The 20,396-nt window shown below is 42.2% G+C and overlaps 2 protein-coding genes across 4 annotated transcripts in view; one reads left to right on the top strand and one right to left on the bottom strand.

Moving 5' to 3' along the window:
* Positions 1–19,813, top strand: part of RCBTB1 (RCC1 and BTB domain containing protein 1) — a 64,113-nt gene extending 44,300 nt beyond the window's left edge. Inside the window, exon 14 of one of the 2 annotated variants that reach the window (XM_064493176.1) lies at positions 18,641–19,813. The gene's annotated coding sequence lies outside the window, so the exon portion shown is untranslated. Of the gene's footprint in view, positions 1–6,737; positions 7,665–18,640 lie in introns of those variants that run through there. The other variant, XM_064493175.1, reaches the window with a different exon arrangement.
* Positions 4,843–20,396, bottom strand: part of SETDB2 (SET domain bifurcated histone lysine methyltransferase 2) — a 75,042-nt gene continuing 59,488 nt past the window's right edge. For both annotated transcript variants that reach the window (XM_031466421.2, XM_031466419.2), the window contains 9 exons: positions 19,877–19,984; positions 14,863–14,996; positions 11,884–11,918; positions 11,629–11,700; positions 10,338–10,387; positions 9,618–9,684; positions 8,872–9,003; positions 7,658–7,729; positions 4,843–5,672 (listed from right to left, as the gene is read on the bottom strand). In XM_031466421.2, coding sequence (XP_031322281.1) covers positions 5,533–5,672; positions 7,658–7,729; positions 8,872–9,003; positions 9,618–9,684; positions 10,338–10,387; positions 11,629–11,700; positions 11,884–11,918; positions 14,863–14,996; positions 19,877–19,984 — 810 coding nt within the window. In that variant the 3' untranslated portion in view covers positions 4,843–5,532. The remainder of the gene's footprint in view (positions 5,673–7,657; positions 7,730–8,871; positions 9,004–9,617; positions 9,685–10,337; positions 10,388–11,628; positions 11,701–11,883; positions 11,919–14,862; positions 14,997–19,876; positions 19,985–20,396) is intronic.

Genomic DNA, 20,396 nt, shown 5'->3' with positions numbered 1-20,396 from the left:
TTAGATTGCTTCCGTATCATGGCTGTTCTAAATAATGCTGCTTGTAAACACTGGGTTGCATGTATATTTTTGAATTACTGTTTTCATTTTCTTTAGTTATATACCCAGTAGTGGAATTGCTGGATCATATGATAGTTCTGTTTTTGGTTTTTTTCAGGAACCTTCATACTGTTTTCCACAGTGGCTGCCACCAGCAGTGTACAGGGGTTCCCTTTTCTCCACAGCCTCACCAGTATTTGTGGTCTTTTTGACGATAGCCATTCTGACAGATGTGAGATGGTATTTCATTATAGTTTTGATTTGCATTTCCCTAATGATTACTGGTGTTGAGAATCTTCATGTTCCTGTTGGCCATCTATATGTCCTTTTAGGAAAAATGTCCATTCAGATCTTCTGCCCATTTTTTAATTGGGTTTATTTTTTGATGTTGAGTTGTATGAGCTGTTTATGTTTATATATATGTGTGTGTGTGTGTATTTTTAACGAATTTTTTTTGTTTGGGGGGGTGGTAATTAGGTTTATTATTATTTATTTTAATGGAGGTACTGGGGATTGAACTGAGGACCTTGTGCGTGCATGTTAAGCATGCACTCTACCACTGAGTTCCCTTATATTTTGGATATTAACTCTGTCGGTCATGTCATTTGAAAATATTTTCTCCCATTCAGTAGTTGTCTTTTCATTTTGTTGATGGTTAATGTGTCATTTAAGGCCAGTATTTCCTTACTGATTTTCTGTCTGGATGATCTGTCCATTGATGTAATTGGGGTGTTAAAGTTCCCTATTATTGTGTTGTTAATACTTATGTCTTAACATTTGCTTTATGTATTTAGGTGGTCTTATGTTGGATGCATATATTTTTACAATTGTTATATCTTCTTGGATTGATCCTTTGATCATCATGTAATGTTCTTCTTTGCCTCTTGTAACAGCCTTTGTTCTAAGGTCTATTTTGTCTGATATAATATTGCTACCCTTGCTTTCTTTTGATTTCCATTTGCTTGGAATGCCTTTTTCCATCCCCTCACTTTCAGACTGTGTGTCTTTAGATCTGAAGTGAGCCTCTTGTAGGCAGCATATATACGGGTTGGTTGTGTTTTTGTATCTATTCAGCCACTCTGTCTTTTGATTGGGGCATTTAGTCCATTTACAGTTAAAGTAATTATTGATGTGTATGTTTTTATTGGCATTTTGTTAATTGTTTTGGGGTTTTTTGTTTTATTTTGTTACTTTCTTCTTTTGTTCTCTTCCCTTGTGATTTGATGACTATCTTTAGTGTTATGTTTGATTCCTTTTTCTCTTATGTGTGCATACCTACTAAAGATTTTTGGTTTGTGGTTACCATGAGGTTTTTGTGTAGCAGTCTCTGTCTCTCTCTATATATATATACATATATATGAATATATGAGTATTTTAAGTTGCTGATCTCTTAATTTCAAATGCATTTTAACAGCCCTACATTTGTACTCTCCTCCCCTCATGATGACTGTTTTTGACATTTTAAATCTTTGTCTAGTCTGTCCCTTAACTGCTTATTGTGGATATAGATGATTTTGCTACTTCTGTCATTTAACCTTCCTATACCCTTTGTGTGTGAAGGATTTCCTACCTTTACTGTGTGTTTGCCTTTACCAGTGAGCTTTTTTCTTTCAAAATTTTCACGTTTTTAGTTGATGGTTAATTAAAAACCTTTTCTTTTTCACTTAGAAAATTCCCTTGAACAGTTTTTGTAAAACTGGCTTGATGGTGCTGAACTCTATTGGCTTCCCTTGTCTGTAAAACTTTTGATTTCTCCTTTAGATCTGAATGAGAGCCTGGTTGGGTAGTGTATTCTTGGTTGTAGGTTTTTCCCTTTTGTCACTTTAAATATATTGTGCCACTCCCTTCTGGCCTGCAGAGTTCCTGCTGAAAAGTCAGCTGGTAGCTTTATGGGAGTTCTCTTGCATGTAACTTGTTGCTTTTTGATTGCTGCTTGTAATATTCTCTCTCTCTCTCTTTTCTTTTTCTTTTAGTTGAGGTATAGTCAGTTTACAATGTTGTGTCAGTTTCTGGTGAACAGCATAATGTTTCAGTCATATATACACATACATATATTCTTTTTCATTATAGGTGACTACAAGATAATTGAATTTAGTTCCCTGTGCTATACAGTAGAAACTTGTTTTTAATATCCTCTCTTTATCTTAAAATTTTGCCATAATTACATTATGTCTTGGTGTGGACCTCTTTGGGTTGATCCTGTCTGGGACTCTGTGCTTCCTGGACTTGGGTGACTATTTCCTTTCCCAAGCCAGGGAACTTTTCAGCTATTATGTCTTTAAATATGTTCTCAGGCCCTTTCTCTCACTCTTCTCCTTCTGGGATGCCTATAATGTGAAATGTCACTATACTTGTTATTGTCCCAGAGGTCTCTTAAATTGTCCTCATTCTTTTTTTTTTTCTTCTGTTCGGTATCAGTGATTTCCACTACTCTGTATCGCAGCTGATCCATTCATCTGTGTCATCTAGTCTACTGTTGTTTCCTTCTAGTGTATTTTGTATTTCAGATACTGTGTTCATCATCTCTGTTTGGTTGTTCTTTATATTTTCTAACTCTTTGTTAAAAACTTCTGACTTTTTGCTCAGTTCATTCTTCTTCTGAATTATTTGATCATCTTTACAACTGTTACCTTGAACTCCTTCCTGGGTAGACTGCCTGTCTCCACTTCACTTCATTCTTCCTCTGGAGTTTAATCTTCTTCCTTTGTTTGATACATGTTTCTCTGTCACCTCATTTTTCCTAACTTGCTGTATTTATTTCTAGGTATCAGGTTGGTTATGTTTTCTGACCTTGGAGAAGTGGCCTTTTGTTGGAGATGTCCTGTGTGTCCCAGAAATGCACTCCCCTCTCATCACCAGAGCTGTGGTGTGCCCTCCATGTGGGCTACAGGGGTCCTTCTGTTGTGGCAGTCTGGTAGGTGTGGCTGGCACCTGGTCCGGTTGGCAGCCAGGCCCTGTCTGGTACAGAGGCAGCTGGCCACTGGTTGGTGGTTGGATCATGAGGTGGCTGGCTGTGGAACCCTGGGGGCTTGGCCCTGGGGCTAGTGCTGGCCCACTGGAGCATAGAGTCAGGGTCTAAGAGATACTGGGGCTGGTTCCCACCTACTGGCAGGTGATGCCAGGTCCTGGGGCTAATGTTGGCCTCCTGGCAGGCAGAACCAGGTCCTGGGGTCTCATTGCAGGGCCTAGGGGGTCCCAGAGCTGGCGTCAGACTGCTGGTGGGTGGGGTCGGTTCCTGACATAACTGGCTATAGGGTCTGGGGTGTCCCGAAGCTTACGTTCATCTCCTGGTGGGCGGGGCTTGGGTCCAGCCGGTCCCAGGCTGACGCTGGCCTGCTGGTGGTGGGCTGGGGCCTGTCATGGCAGGCTTCAGGGCTGTGGTTGTCCTGTAGGGGTAAGGCTGGTCCCGAGGCTAGAGCAGGCTCCCTGGTGGGTGGGGCCCAGGTCCAGCAGATTCTGGGGCTGCTGCCTGCCCACTGGTGGGCGGAGCTGGGTCCCAGGGTCTCTGGCTGCAGGTCCCTGGGTGTCCCATGTCTAGTGCCTGTGCACTGGTTTGTGGGGTTAGGTCCTAGGCCCTCTGGTGGGCAGCGCTGTGTTCAGGGGTGGCTCTAGGCTCAGGGGGTCTTAAGGCGGCCTGACTGCTGGTAGGTTGGGTATGCCCTCCCCCAGTTAGTTGTTTGGCCTGAGGTATCCCTGCATTGGTGCCTGCAGGCTGGTGAGGGGGGGTGCAGCTGGATCCTGAGGCAGGTAAGCTAGAGGGTGGGTTCCAAAATGGCCCTCACTAGCACCAGTGTCCACGTGGTTGAACGGGCTCCCAGAGAGGACTGCTGCCAGCGTCTGTGTCCCCAGGTGAGCTCCAGTTGCTGCCTGCTTCTCAGGGACCTTCCATGATCAGCAGATAGGTCTGTCCCAGGCTCCTTTCAAATTCCTGCTTCCTGGGTCCTGGACCATGTGGGATTTCATGTGCACCCTTTAAGAGTGGAGTCTGTTTCCCCCTGCCCTCTGGGACTCCCGAAAGCAAGTCCCACTGGCCTTCAAAGCCAGATGTTCTCGCGGCTCATCTTGCTGGTGCCAGGACCTGTGGGTTGGGGATCCCTGTGGCTCAGACTCCTTGCTCCTTGGGAAGAACCTCTGTGATTGTAATTATTCTCCCATTTGTGGGTCACCCACCCAGGGGGGTGGGTCTTGATATACCACATAGCCCACCACCACCTGCACAACCGCCCCATCTTGTTGTGGCTCCTTCTTTATAACTTTAGTTGTAAAAGAACTTTTCTGTTAGGTTCCGGCCTTTTTGGTCCATAGTTGTTCCATAAATGTAATTTTGGTGTTCCTGAGAGACGAGGTGAGCTTAGGGTCCTCCCTCTCTGCCATCTTCTAAAATACTTGTAGTTTGTTAAATGCCTCAGGGGATTCTGATGTGTAGCCGTATTTAAAAACCACTGAGATTTTGCCTCTCAGGTAGTCATGATGTGGGCTGGGATTACCATTACAACAGGAATCAACATCATATTCTTCATGCAGCAGGTATTTTTGAGTATATTATGCACCAGACACCATGCTGGGGGCTCAGACCAAACTCACGTTGAAATCTAGCATTACTGTGAATCACAGTAGCGTGGTAAAAATGCAGAAATGTGAATGTGAAGGGGGTCAGACGTGGTGGTAGAGCATAGAAATCTGAATTATATATTGTTAGGTAGAGAAAAATCTTCAGAGGAGTTCAGTTTTAAATGTTTATTTGGAAGATGATGTTATGCCCATGTGGTGACTAGCCAAAGAGAAATTTAAAAAGCAGACAGGTACCTTTGATACAGGTATAATATTCAAAATTTATTATAGAAAGAGGCATTATGGGCTAGAACTAGATAAAAACAGTTTATGCATTTATAGAGCACACTAGGTGCTGACAATGTGGCAGGGAGAACACAGGAACAGTTTCTGCCCTCAGACTGCTTAAACTCCACTGGTTTGATGTCTAATGCTGTGGGTTACACTGAGAAGGGACATGAAGAGAAAGTACTCTCAGATGGAATAGGTGGGAGAACTGGTGTAAGATCTGCAGGAGGAACAGGGAGAGGAAGGTGCAAGAGCAGTGAAGACTCCACAGCAGGATGTGCAAAGGTCCTGGAGGCAGGAGCACCTGGTGTGTTACTGGAGTCCATTTAGCTGAGAGGGGAGGCCACCAGGGGAGTTGCAGTGCAGAGGGTGGGAGCGATGGGAAGCATGATCCAGTTTACTCGAGTAGAATCTGAGAAATACTTCATTGGAGGGGAGAGGTAGAAGTGACATGATGATGAGGAGGAGGCAGTAAACAATCAGGCAGGAGATGCCGCTCAGCAGGAAGAGGTAAGAGGTGGTATGGATCAATGTTTTGAGGAACAAAGAGACACAAGTGTCACAGGCCTAGGACGTGTGGCTTTCATAGGCACGTCTCCAGCTTTCAGCCTGTTTGCAACTGTGCCTGATTCCCTGCTTAGGAAATGATCATTTTTAAGAAGATAGGGAAGAATCTGAAGTCGAACTGGACTGAAGGTCAGAGCACAAGGTTTGTTTTAAGTCCTGAAGTAGTTCAATCTCTTCCTTCAGTTGCCGCTGCTGTTCTTCAGATTGATGAATTTTATTCTCTATGGCTGTGACAAGAGGAAACCAGATGATTTCGGATTATTCAGTAGTTTTATGAATGATGTACTATTTCTAGCCCCTTTTGAAGGTGCATAGCACACAATGCTGTGCCCCAAATGAAAAGGATCTAGGGTCTTGTGAGCAGGGACTGATGCTTTTCTGCCTCTGCTTCCTCTTTCTTCCAATTCAGGATGGAATTCTGGTATTTTATCACACAGAAAGCTGGTCAGTAAATCTTAAAAAGTTTTGTATGCATTTATAGCAGAAAAGTACATTCTGTGTGTATCTTTGAGAACTCGAAAGCAGCGACTACAGAACCTTCATGCTGCACAGTATCTCCTTACTGAGAGACAGTAACTGGAGAGAGCATGTGGTTAGAATATCAAGGATAAGGCAGATCTTTCATAGGATGCACCCAGTTTTTAATGTTACATGAAAGCTTTTATTTAGAAACAGGAAGGCTTTTATTGTGGAAACTTAGACGAGACTTTTAGTTAGGCTTTAGAAATACTACCACTCACTGGCAGTGTCATTTTTTTTAAAAAACCTCAAAATTGAAGAATATTAAAACACACAAATATGTAATTTCTCCTTAGAATACCTGTATACCTGTAGTTAACCTTCTGGAACATTAGAAAGGCTGAATTAAGCATGAGCATCTTTATCAGTTGATGTGTGAGAAGTTAAGTCTTGTAAGTTGGTTCTCATGCAGTTCCAAATAGTGTCTCCTCCTGGTCCCACACCCCCTGAATTCTACACTGTAATGTACTTACACCCAGCTAACCCACCCAGCTAGCGACGTGTAACATGTTCCAAACATGTAACTTCTATATGAAAGAAAAATAAATATGAAAGTCCCCTCAAAAATAAAGCTTTTCAGAAAAAAATTTTAAAGGCTGCTTAAAAAAATGGATACTCCCATTAGAAGTATGCAGACTTGGTAGATTAAAAAAAATATTTTCCTGATTATAAATGTAATATGACAGTCAAAAAGAAATGTGTAATATGAAAACAAAAATGAGAAAGGTTTGTGTATACTGAGACAGGGCTATGAAATAATATTCTCTCCACAGGGAAAACCTATTTTCCTAACACGTTTGCTGAACAGACAGATCTATGGAAAAGAACAGAGAGCAGGGCACTGTGTGTGCAGCTTCCGGGGGAGCCACAGACCCCGAATTCCATGTGAACCGGTGGCCTCCACTCCCGCCGGGGGCGGGCACAGTGCCCCCCGCCTGCCCAGTTGTGTGGCAGCCTTGATGGAGAAGTCAGGTCAGACTCACCGGTGTGGAAACTAAGTCTGTTTGGAAGGCACCTGAAACAATGGTGAAAACACCTATTCAATAAATGGTTGGTGCTTTATGGAAAGGGTAAGTCTCTGTTCCCGCCAGGCTCTCTTTAAAAAATTTATTGGCTACTCTTTTTTTTTTTGGTGACGAACTTTAGAGTCAGTCACAACCCTCCCTCCTCCATTACACTGAAGAGTAATGTTGGGAGGACTGAAGTTTATACACATGGCACCAAGTGAGAGGGAGACAGTTACCAAGGTGGCTGATGACTGCCTCACCAGTTCCTGCTGATTTCTGAACATGGTGCCCAAACACTTCTATCTTGCAATCAACTTTTTGTTGTTTCTGTTTTTTTAAATGAGTTTTTCCCTGATTACAAAAGTACTGTGTGTATGTTGAGAATGTGGAAAGTACAATGCGGCACTAAGACAAAAGAAACCACTACAGTCCAGCCACCCACAGATGACAGTTTCCATGTGACTGGTGGTTCTGTGTGCACGCGCGTCTCTGTGTGTATTTTTTTCTTGTGCGTGAGGGCTGGCTCACACTGTGTTGTAATGGGGCTTTCTCATTTAATGAATAATGAACATTCTTCTCAGATACGAATGAAGGATTTTTATCACCTGAACAGTATTGTATTATTTCATTGTATTTTAATATATACGATATTTATAAACTCTGCTGCTTGGTTATAACTCACATACCTGCTTGAAGATTTACTAATGTGTCTTCAAACAATCTACAGTCAAAAAGTGAAGTCCCAATTTCTTCATAGTCTGGAGGGAGAAAAACAAACATTTTCAGTTTTAATTTAAATCATTTATACAGGCAGACGCACCTCACAAAATCATCCAAATAAGGACAAGCCCCAGAGCAGGCGTCCCTGCAGACTGCAGCAGGGGCGGGGCCTAGTTATCTGTTCTGACAAGCCCCCCAGGTGGTTCTGAGGGGCAGGCTCAAGTTCCAGATGTGCCTGGTCTAGAGACAAGAATAAAAAATGTCATCAGTGAGCTTTGGGAAATGCCTACTTTTAACTTCACTTTTTGGTTTTGTCCTTATAAAAAAAAAAAAAGCCCTTTCTATAATATTTTCTACTGTTGCCTAAAATACAGACTGCCAAGCTTCTCCCTTTAAGATAGCTATACAGTTGACCCTTGAACAACAATGGGGGTCAGGGGTGCTGACCCCCGTGCAGGTGAAAATCCAAGCATAACTTGAGTTGGCCCCCAACGTACGTGGTTCCGCATCTACAGATTGTGTTGCACTGTAGTATTTATTGAAAAAAAATCTGGGTGTAAGTAGACCTGTACAATACAAGCCGGAGTTATTTAAGTGGCAACTATATTTATAATACAGTTTTTAAGCTTGTAACACAGGTTCTAAGAAGGCTGAGCGGCTCTATACCTGCATGTACAAATGGAGCTTGCGCTTCCCAGAGAGCGCTCTGTGAAAGGCCACATTTAACTAACATCAGCCAGAGCATTAAAAATTACTTCTTTGTTCTACACTTCACAATAGAAAAAAGGTCATTTGCTTTTTAAGGAAGAGAATTTAAGTCAAATCAAAACTGCAACATGATGCCATTCTCAGATCTTAGCAGCAAGTGTGCTTGGTGCGGGCGGGGGTGTGTGACTGGCTCTGGTTCTGAACACGCCCGTTCTCTTGCTGGTCACTCAGTTATGAACCTCTGAAAAATACATCAGATTTTCAGGGCATCAATTTTTTTTTCTTTTACTAAATTCTTGTTGATTTATAAAAGACGAGATCAAGGAACAATGAATTGTATTAAAGAATGAGATAAAAGAAAAAAATAGGGCAGAAAGAAAATGTGCACTATTTTGGGGGGTCGTGGGGGGCGGATTATTTCGCATGTAGGTTTGTGAGAAGTCTCTCTGTACAAATTTTGTTATTTCGGTACCTGATTCTGAAGTGGTCTCATCCATGAGTCTTCCCTGAATCGAATGAAGTTTGTCTAATATTTCTTCAAATAAAGTATTAAGAAGCCCTGCTTCTTTACATTTCTTAAGAAAAGTGGCTTTCACAATTGCATCTAAGAACAAGAAAACCATTTTAGAGGGAAATGGCCTGTCCCTGAGCAGCTGTCCCACATCACTTATCACTCCTTCAGACTCTACCTAATGGGTGAGCATTATTAGTTAAGATAGTACATACAGCACCTTTATCTTTTCTATTGTGATTTCATCATAACTCAAATTTTTCTAGCTAAAACAATGAAATGTTATAAAAAGTGAAAATAAAAACTTCTCTTAGAATAATTATATGAATAAAGAGGATTTTCTAAAATTTAGCTTCAAATCTTTGTGATAACAGCCTCCCTCAAGTTTTTTCCATCACAGTTTACTGTTGGTCATTACGGAGTGTCTGTTTCCTTAACAGAAAACTACAAATACTGGCTTTAGCTTCTTAGGGGAGGGGTGTCACACTGTGAGGGGTGGCATGTCATTAGATTCTGAGCTCAGGCAACCCTAGCTTCTATATCAAGAATGTACAGAGTGATGATAGTTATGATAAAGGATTTCTACTCTTACATAATTACTACAAGCCTAGAAGAATAAAGTGGGACACCAACTTTGAACTTCATGGGTCAGCATTTCCCTAAGTACGTACAGATCGTATTTGTTACAGACAAAATTTAAAGCAAACCTGTGGGTCTGCCATCCTTCTCTTTCATTTGTTTTACGAATCTATTCAACGTCATTCTTTCAAGTGGCTAGGAGGAAAGAAAAATCAACATTACTTTACACTGACTTTTTACTGTTGACATTTAATGTTGCCTAAAATGAAAACCAAACTGCGGTAAAAATCATGTTCCATCTATAGGTATAAACATCAAATATATTTTTGTTTTGTGTAACAAAGCATGAAGAGTTGTAACAAGCACCTCTTTTATAAAGTGTGAGAGGCAAAAGTTGCTGGCTTGTATTAATTTAGCTTATATAAGCTGATGTGTAAAAAAACTGTTTCAGAGCCCCAAAATGTCTTCATATGCTTTACACATAATAGGAATCCAGAAGATTATGAATTTGCAAATTAGGTGAAACGTGGATCCTGCAGCTGGGAAATACTTGGCTAGGTCAGGATGCTCCACTGCACGTCTGCCCATTTCAAGACCATAAGCACCTAGTGGGCTCACGCCCTCTCACTGGTCCGGTAGCAGGGGGTGCACTACAGGAGCCACGGGACAGCCACCTCCTGCAGGGTATGTGCTTGGATACCCAAGACACATCCCGCTTCTCTTTAACATTCATCTTATCAGCAGTCACCCTTTATCCTCATGTCACCTGAAATTCAGAATGGTTTAAAAAAAAAAAAAAGACGTTGTACAAAGAAACTTAAAGCTATAGTAAAATTAAGTCAGATTACCTGTATGTGATTGCCTGTTGAGGCACGTTTTTTCCCTCTTCTTTTCACTCCTGAAAAGTGAGCGGAAAACACAAGTTATGTAGACACTGGAATCCATAAAGGAAAAGACTGATGCTTGACTACATACAACTCTTGGATGCCAAAAGTTACTACAAAGTCAAACGATATGTCAAACTTAGACTAAATGTTTGCAAGACATGATAAAAGGCCAACTTTTAAAATATAAAAAGATATAAATTAATATGAAGGCAAATAGGTAGAAAAATGGGCAAGTGGGGAACTCTGCGGAGAGGGTTCATTAAATATAAAAACAAAGTCACAGGAAAACAAATATAATTGATCAAAAGATAGGGGAATACACGCAATTTCACCCAGAAGTAAAGATATGCAAACTACAATTTTTCACTGATCAGACTGACAAAGATGATGTTTAATATACAGTGTTTGCAAAGATTTGGGTAACTGTGTACTGCTCGTGTGGCCTTTTTGGAAGATAATTAGCCAACAGTCATCAGAAGTGCCACTGTATACTTTTTGACCCAGCAATCTACTCACAGAAAGTCTTCATAACAGTACAGTTGCATAAAGGCATAAAGATGAGTGGAGAAATGTTAACTACAGTATTAAATATGATAGAAGAAGCTGGAAATAACTTATATGTCCGTCATGCGGAGACTGGTTCAATTGTGGTTCAGCTATACAACTGAATAATAAACACTGGAATACTATGCAGGCTTTTAAAAATGAGGTAAAATCCATTTATATCCACTGATAGGGAAGAACCTCTAAGATACAAGCAAAGTATAGTCGTAGGTATGTTTGTATACACAGAATTCAAAAGAAACTGATGTTTCCTCTGGGAAGAGGATTCATTACAGTGTTATAATCTGCTTTTTAAAACAGACACGTTGTTGTCATCTTTCCCTGCCAGTAAAGATTGACAGCAGTATTTTTATAGTATTTCTGATAAAAGGACAATGGGTAATGGCTGAAGAGGGAGGGCTGGCATGGCAGGGAACTAAGCCTTTTCCTGCAGTCCGACTCCCGTCCACAGACAGCGTCTTGGATCCAGTGCTGCAAGACTGCTGTCCCGGCAGTTCACGGAGGCCGCGTAACTCCAGGCAGCCAGGACCCAATTCCTCAATTCCCTTAGTTAGAACGGAAATGCTAACCATGCACTCTTAGGAAAATCGCTTTCAGGGAACATGCAACACTTTATCAGTTTTATCTACCGAAAATTCTGATACACTTTTTAGAAGACAAGTATCGTAAAAGTTAAAACGCTTTTTACCGTGTCTTGGTTTGGTCCTCTGACTGCAGTGAGGATGGAAGACGCCAGACAAAGGCTTCACTGAGAGTAGGTCTAGTTCACAAAGAAGAGTTAGTCCATAACAGTGCACACCGCACAGAGACTGACAACTAAATTTTAAAAGTATAGACAATTTTAACTCAAAAATTTGTATTTTAACTGAGTGAGGCTAGTAAATCAGACGATTCCATGTCTTACCTAAATGTAAACCCACAATACTAAATTTTAGAGACTTACCATTTTGAGTGTCAGCATGTTGTTGGCAAAACACTCTGAAAACATGAAATTTCAAAGAATCAAATATTTTTATTTACACTTTCCAAATGCCTATTGTGATTTTAAAAAGGAACTAACCTATTTTTCATGACAACTTAACCCTAAATATTTATTTGTTAAAAAAAAACAAAAAACCAACCTGCTGGTCAAGCCTGTGTAAGTTACTGGCCCACATCAAGTGGAGATGGAGCCTGTACCTGCGTCCCCTGTGCGCTCGAGCCTCAGACAGGTCGGCGTGCTCTCTTAAGGGGTGAGTGCTCCCTAAATATTTTGAACAATATTTGTTCATATATAGTGGTCACTAGGATTTTACTGTGTAAAGGTACCTAGAGATTCGACATCTAAGACACAAATTTTCATCTGACTACAGAAAGTTCTGCTGACTTTCAACAATAAGTAGCACAAAATTATATGTGTTAATTTGGGGGGAGGGATGGTGGTGAATGTAGTTTTCTAACTCAACAGGCATCTCCCCCAGGTCTTAGATTTGAGCCGCATGGTCCTAGCACTGATGAGTGCCCTGGAAGAGAAGGAGGTAGAGCAGGCTTCAGCAAAGGAGTGCTGTGAGTGAACGTGGCGAGGAGCTACTCAGGCCCTGCTGTCTTTCCAGCCTTTCTTTCTTCCTCCTCAGCCCCCAGCCGTGTCTCCCTTCCTTTCCTTACAGGGTTGACCCCAGGATGCAGGGTCCCCTCGCCTAGGGGAATGTGTGTCTTCTTCCCGTCTGATACCACTTCCCGCCTCGTCCATGCAGACTTCCCAGCAAACCCCGCTGCTCCCCCAATCAGTATTAATCTCCTCACCCTTTGGATTCTGCTATCTCTGAGCTTTTTTGTTTGCAAGGTACTTAATTTTTTTTTTTTATTATGGGAAATTTCAAACATATATGAAGGTGGAGGAGATATGATGAACTCCCATGCCCCCACCCATCATCCATTTTCAACAATTATCAACTCAAGGCCAAGCCAGTTTCACGTCAGTCCCCTCCTGCCCCATCCTGCCATGTGCTTCTGCTAGTTTTGACCTCTCTGGTCCTCCCATGGGGTGATGAGTTTTAGTCTATGTCTTGTTACTCTTTATATTCTCACGGCACCTAGCAAGGGGCCTTGTGCATGACAGGCACTCAGAATGTTTAAATTCAATTTAAAAACGAATAAAAGTTCACTTGATACTTGACAAAATAATAACAAAAATGATTACTTCATTAAGTCTCTATTCATTGGTCCTGCTACTGTATGATCAGTATTTTTTCAAACTTTAAGGTATAACAGGAACTCGATTCCTTTTTGTTTGATCTTGTAGCTCTGCTAATAATAGTCTTTCTAGTATTCTAGGTCTTTGGAGAAGTCAAAATAAAACAAGCTCTTTGGAAAGGTAAATAATAAAAGTGAAATAGAATGTTACAAGCTATGAGTTACTCAGCAAATCGAATATAAAATTAACATATTTACGCATTTTCTTTCTAGTCTCAAGCAAGAAAATACCTATAGAAGTTATAAAATCAGATTTTAAGTTATTTAACAAACTTCTTTTAATGTTAGGCTTGCCCGTATTTTAGAATATATGGCCCCTAAGCTTAAAGAGGATACGGTGAAGAGCAAAGACGCGAACCCTGAAGCCCATCTCTGCCACTTAACCAAATATGTGGCCTGGGTACAAATTACTAAGAATCTCAGGGCCTCAGTTTCCTCATCTGTAAAGTGGGAATAATAGTATCTACCTTACTGGGCTATTACAAGTATTAAATAGATCAACATTTGTAAAGTACTCTGAAGTATTCCTGGCATAAAGTAGGTGGTTATTAAAGTAATAAAATAAAATAATGCTGGAACACAGGTCAAATTGGGGATATGTGCCCGCAGGGGAAAAAAAAAATCTACCCTCCATATGGATTTGTAAAATATCATTTAGGAGTATAACAGATCTTACATGAATCATATTAAAAAATAATCCTCTCATAAAACTACTACTATTATTCTGAAGCTATGATTTAAAATATTTTACTGAAATTTAAAATGTTTAGTTCAATCAGAATCTATTCACATGCCCCAAAGAAGAAAGAGGCGTCTGCCTGGCCTGTCATGTTAATCATCCTTCTCTGTTTTATTCCATCTTACAACTTTACAAAGATCAAAACTGTTTTTAAGACTTTTTTTCTTTTGACTGTATATCTCGGACTGCATCTACATACAAAAAAAAGTTAGTTGAACATGACCTCAATCAATTTAGTTAACAGCTGGCTTATGATTTCTTCTGACTAAATTATATAATAACTTAACTGAACTGACATCTTTCATCAGAAGGAAGATCAAGTTTCTTCCTGGATAAAACATATACTTCTATTGTATTGGGCTTGACATATGCTGTACTGGGTCAAAATTAACATTAGAGAATGACTGAAAGACAAGGATCAAGATTTCAAAGTCAAAGGCAACACAAACAAGGTTTCTTCAAGGACTGAATGACTGATATAACTATTTGCTAGTTTTTTAAAAAATCATTTTTAGAAGCTATTTATAGTTAAGAGGGTGGTGACGATGGTGGGAAAATACATATATTTGGAGACAAGATGGATAAAGCACAGACCTGTGACTTAACATCTCAGGCTCCTTTCTTTGCAAAAAAAGAGCAAGTGTGAACTGGTTCCCAGTCTTGTGGCCACTTATTAAGTCACTTGTGCCACTGTGATAACCAGGGCTTTACACCAGGCAAGAAAGGATTCGGGGAGAGTAAAACCCCAAACCAACCAACCCCGCTTCTTTCCTTCCTAGGACACTTGGGGAAGGCGTTGTGAAGTCGGGTTCCCAACTGGGCATCCCCCAAACCATGTTCTTACTTGGTAACCATTTACATAAAAACAGCTTAAAAATACCTCCTTGTCTTAATCTAACCATTCCTTATTCCAATCCCCCATGCGTGGCTTAAAACTGTTTTATTATATACTTATAAATTCCTTGAGATTCATCAGTTTGTAGAGCTGCGCGGTCGCTCTTGGCACAGAAAAAGTGGTAATTCTTGGCACAGGATCTTAAATCGCATCCCACGGTGGCTCCTCTTTCACCACAAAATGTGCATTTCTACAGAAGAATAGATTTTACTGAGTAAGCACCTGTTTTTTCGAACCTTTGTTAAAATTTAAAGTTGGAGATGTCATTAAATGTTATTTTTAAGTCGGCAGCCCTAATGTCCTCAGCTACAAACACTGCGTCCTGACATTTGGCTCCTCATTTTGAAATTTCAGCAAAACCTCAGCTAATTGTAACGTTTTATAATGATCTGATTAAAAGCAGAAAACCCTTTGTGTTTCACACACGTAAAAATCCCCTTCTCTTTAAAAGAGATTCCTAAAAAGCAGGGTTGGCAAAACTGTCCAGCTTTAGGCAAGAGATGCTGTTGGGGACACTGAGCCTGTGGCCCAGGGCAGTGCCTGGCAGTGCCACTGACAACTGTGTGATCTCGAGCCAGTCCCTTCCCCTCTCCTGGACCTGGATTCCTCCCTGGGGATAACAATCCCAGAGGCACTGCTGAGGACAATGTCAGAGAAAGTAAGTGAAACCTCTTTGGAAGCGATGTAGAAAGGCCACAAATGTAAAAAACAAACAAAAAAACCAAACCAAAAATCCCCTGAGTAATGTTTTTTCCTTAGTTCAATTCATTAGATCCCTTGCTTTGATGTGTCAGCCTACTGGTCTGATATGAAGGTGGGGTGGGGATGGGGAGGAGGACAGTAGGTGGCCACAGAAATTTAACTCTGGGGAATCTGAGCCATGACCAAGGCTGGGTTCCATCATGCTCTGCCTGGATGAAGTGGAAGCACAATGAAACCACCTTGCAAAACAGGAAGTGACAGCTTGCATGGCATCCCGAGGTCAGCACAAGCAACGATGTACATTAAAGAAAATTCAAATACTTGTGAGAAATTAGACTGTGCCAAAGGTAGAATTTCAAATCAAAGCACGAAGAATCATCATTTAATGTTGGGGGGCCATCTGAATATATGTGTAGAAAAAAAAATAAAGTTAGATCCCTACCTCACAATATATACTCAAATAAATTCCTTGTGGATTAAAGCTCTAACTATGTAAAAATAAATTTTAAAACTATAAAAATTAGAAAATAAAGGAGAAAGAAAAAAAAGCATGGTATTGAGGTGAGGAAGGCTTTCTAAGCAAGGTGGGAAACTCAGAAGCTTCAAAGAGAAAGACCAAGAGAACTGACTATGTAAAAAATTTAAGCTCCATTTTTAAGGTGATAGATACCCTAAAAAAATTAAAAGGAAAAGACTGTTTGCTGCATAGTTGATAAAGGGTTGATAACTCAAAGAAAAATAGGGAGAGGCAAATCACAGAAGAAATGCAAATGGCTCAGAAACGCTGACTCACAGAAAGACGACCAAGTAGCTGTGAAGCGGCGGGCACTGCCCTAGGACGGGGAGCCAGCGGTGGGTCTGGTACCTGCTGCGTGAAGGCAGCATTCTAGTGGAGACGACAGACAACGAGCACAGAAAGCAAACTTTAAAATATAGTGACATGCTTCGTAGAGGACTGAGATAAGGCACAGGGACAGTGTCACTGGTTCCTACTTCAGATGGGATGGTCAGTGACACAGGAGGCCTCCCTGAGGAGGCAATCTAGAAGCTTAGATTTTAATAAGAGCTCCTCGTCTGCATAAAAGCAGGGGGGAGGTCATTATAAGCAGGAGGTCTAATGTTCTTGAGGCAGGAAGCTTTCCCACTGGCAAGCTTCCAGGAGGGACAGGAGGGACAGGCTAGAGCTGCTGGAGCAGAGAGGAGGCAAGAGGTAGGGGAGAGCAGGGTCATGCAGGGCTCACAAGCCAGAGTGATGAGCTGGGGTTTTATATTCATGCATGGGGAGCATAAACCGACTCATATTTTAAAGACACTGTTCTGGCTGGGGAGGGATGGGCAGGAGAAAGCAGGGCAAGCGTCAGTAGTGTTCAGCAACTGTCTGCGAGAGTGTTGTCAGTGACTTCACCATGGTGGTTGAGTGACAGTGAGAGAGAAGGGGAGGATGCAAGGCCTGTGGGGCGGTGCTGCTGTCACGATGGGCTGGGGCTGGGGAGGAGGTGATGGTGCGTAAATCATGTGCTGTCTGAGGAGAGTGGTGAACAGGACTGGATGGCCCATGATTGTGTGTGTAGGGGATGGAACTGTGTTCTTTTCCAGCCTGTTTACTATGAGATGCTATCAGATATCCATGTAGATACGTCAGGCTGGTCTCTGGGGCTGGGGATACAGAGTCCCTGGCGTAAGAACACTACTGAAGCCATGGGAATTGGATGAGGTCACTAGGAAGGATGTTTCAATGGAGGAAGGAGCCCAGGACAGAGCTCTGGGCACTTCCAACTGTAGCGGTTGAGCAGAGAACGAAAAATAGCCAAGGAACCTGGGAAGAAGCAGCCAGAAAGGTGAGAGACATTCTAGCAGTGTGTCCAGGGAGTAAAGAAGAAAATGCTTCAAGATGCAGGGCAGAGCGCCTGTGTGATGATACTGCTGAAAGGTCAACCAAGGTCAGACAAGTGACATTGTAATTGACCAGCTTTCTATGTATATAGGAGGGTTTTTTTTTTTAAAGATGACGTCAGTTGGTTGTGTTTTTATGTTGCAGCGAATAATCTAGTAGAAAGAGGGGATACTGATGTGAAGTGGGTGGAGGAAATTTCAAGAGCCTAGTCCTTAAGGAGGGAAGAGGATGGCTCCAAAGCCAAAATGGAGGGTTGACTTTGGCAGAAGGGAGGTCTGAGAGTCTGGGGACAGAGGTGTGTGGGGCGGTAGTTTGGTACTAGGAGTTCCTGTCTAATCACTTCCAATTTCTTGGTAAGAATCAGGCAAAGAAATGTACACCAAGAGTGAACTCATTAATGTAAACCATGGCCTCTGGGTGTTTCTGATGTGTCCTTGTTGTTCAGCAGTTGTAACAAATGTCCCCTCTAGTGGGGATACTGGTAAAGGGGAAGCTGTGCATGTGTGGAGATGGAGGGGAACACAGGAACTCTGTTATCTTCCCCTCAGTTTTCCTGTAAACTTAAAACTGCCCTAAAAAATAAAGTTTATCAAAAAAAAAAAAACCACCAATAAACAGGCATAGTCATCAACTTGGGAATGGGAAGCTGCCATCGGGGAGAGGTTTTAAAGAGATGAAGAGGATACGAAACAGTAAATGTGGTGGGTGAAGAATGACGGTTCATTTGAGGTTTATGGCCATGAATCTAAGATCAGTCAAAACATTTGTGGGTTTTTGCCTGGTTGTTCAACTGCTCAAGTGCCAGCACTGCTCAGCACATGCAGACATCAGACAGACACACCGCAACAGGTTGGGCTGGGGGAGGAAGGAAGCAGTGTGCGCCGGGGAGGGAGATGGGGGTCTGTAAGGGAGTGACTGCGCACTGGACCACAGCTAGGTGCGGGGCGGCCGATGTAAAGGGGTCACTGTAGTACTGCTGGATCTGGGTGAGCTGGGAGGATGGGAGATGCCTAAGGGGAAGTAATGTTCAACTTCTCCAGTGATCAGGCAAATGCAAGGTAAAACCCTGCCAGACTGGCGAACATTAATAAGGTTTGTGATACTCAGTTTTGTCAAGGGCTAGGAGAAGTGGCCTTTCATCCATGTCCAAGAACAGAAGTATAAAGTGGTATAGTCTTTCTCTGGGGTAGTTTGTCAGCACATTTCAAAGATTTTAAAGGGAATTCTCTTTGACTCAGTTGTCCCACTTCGAGGAAAGTGCTGGACAGCACCACTCAAACCAGCACAGAAGGATAATGCACAGACGTTTCCTGCAGTTAAAGTGAAAACCAGAGTCAACTCATCATCTAACAAGGGGATGGCTTCACGCATTCTGGTACATCCTTCCCTTCCACGGTAATGGAATACAGTGAGGTCAGTAAAGACAATGCCAAGGAGAATTCTATGCTTACGGTTTTATGAACTTGCCATGTCTTCTTTCTCGCCTTCGATGCTTTTGCATGCCCTGACCACTCGCTCTAGAATTACTCCTTCCCCATCTTCACTTTCACCCCCAACCCCAACTAGGAAGGCTTCCTGAACCCCAACTGTGCTGAGCCGCCTGCTTGCTGAGCCGCCTGCTTACTGAACACCCTGTGCTGACACCTCTCAAAGAACATCCTGTGGTGTGGAAACCACCCACATATATGCTGACATCTCGCAAGGACTAAAAAACGTTTGCTCCAGATCACAAACCTGATTGTGAATTGTGGTGTGTGGCAAGGGTGTCAGCGCTCACACTTGCTGTACTGCTGATTAAGCATGAAGGGCTGGTCACAGAGGGAGTCTACGGCCACAGACCCAGTAGGGTAACTACTCAGCAATCCTTCCTTCCCAGGGGGCGCTCACCCCAGCTCTGAGGGTAGATCCTGATGGTTATGGTCGCCTCTAGCAACAGGTGTAGAAAGAGGGGTGTGGCCTAATTAAACTTTCAGAAGGACTCTTATTTCATGCTTGTGGATGAACTTTATCGCTAGACAGGAACAAGAAAGCTTGATGCTTTGGTTGCTGCCTGTGGCCACCCTATGATCACAAGGGGACCAGGTGATGAGGGCAGAGGGGGCAGGAGGGCGGAAAGGATGGTGGGCCCTTGATGACATCACTGAGCCAATGAATCAACCAACCTTGAAGCCAGTTTTCCCTCTGGCTAAGTGAGAAAATAAGCACCCTTTTTGTTAAAGATAGACTGAGTTGGGGCTCCTTCTACTTACAGCCAAAGCATTCTAACTCACATCTACTTTGCTAGTGAAGCATGTTGTAGCCTATTTTAAATACTAAATATTCCGTCAAATCTCAGTTTCCAGTACAAGTCCTACTTGTTTCAGCTCTCCAACAGGCACCTTTATCCCTGCTTTATCAATCAAATAGACTTTCTTTTGACGGCAACCTTGAGGGTCTGTTCATCTTGTGTGAGTAATAAGACCATTTATACTTACCAACTTCCTTCCTCTGTTGATTTCTTTCTTCACTGACAGCACATCAAAATGTCTACCATCATTGTATGAATCATGATCCTCACATTCCACAAGTGCAGAAGAATACAGCTGCAGAATGGGAAAAGAAAAAGCCCAGAGTACGCACAAAGTAATGCTGAAAGGTACAAGTCAGAGAATGGAACCAAAAAGTACTCAGGAGTGGAAGATGGGTTAGGGGTAGAACAGTGACCACCTTTCGGGGTGTGTGAGCAGATCTCAGGCCACCCTGCTTTTCTTTGGAAGTGGTCCTGATCCCCAGGCATGTTTTTTTTTTGTTTTTTTTTTTTTACAGCATAACCCTGACCCCTCAATGGCTAAAAGTCCCCATCCTAGGAGAGTGAACTAGGCTCTGAGCTACATGGTCAGAGCAAGTCAGTCTACAAAGAGAGAAAAACAAAAGCAAGGGCTAGAGAGAACATCCTGGGTTCCTGGAGGCGTCCCAGTTCCTGTTTCTTGGACCCACTTGCGTGTCTGCCTTCAG

Source organism: Camelus dromedarius, chromosome 13 (genome assembly GCF_036321535.1).
Source record: "Camelus dromedarius isolate mCamDro1 chromosome 13, mCamDro1.pat, whole genome shotgun sequence".
Taxonomy (NCBI): Eukaryota; Metazoa; Chordata; class Mammalia; order Artiodactyla; family Camelidae; genus Camelus; species Camelus dromedarius.
This window is presented reverse-complemented; position numbering and strand designations above follow the sequence as displayed.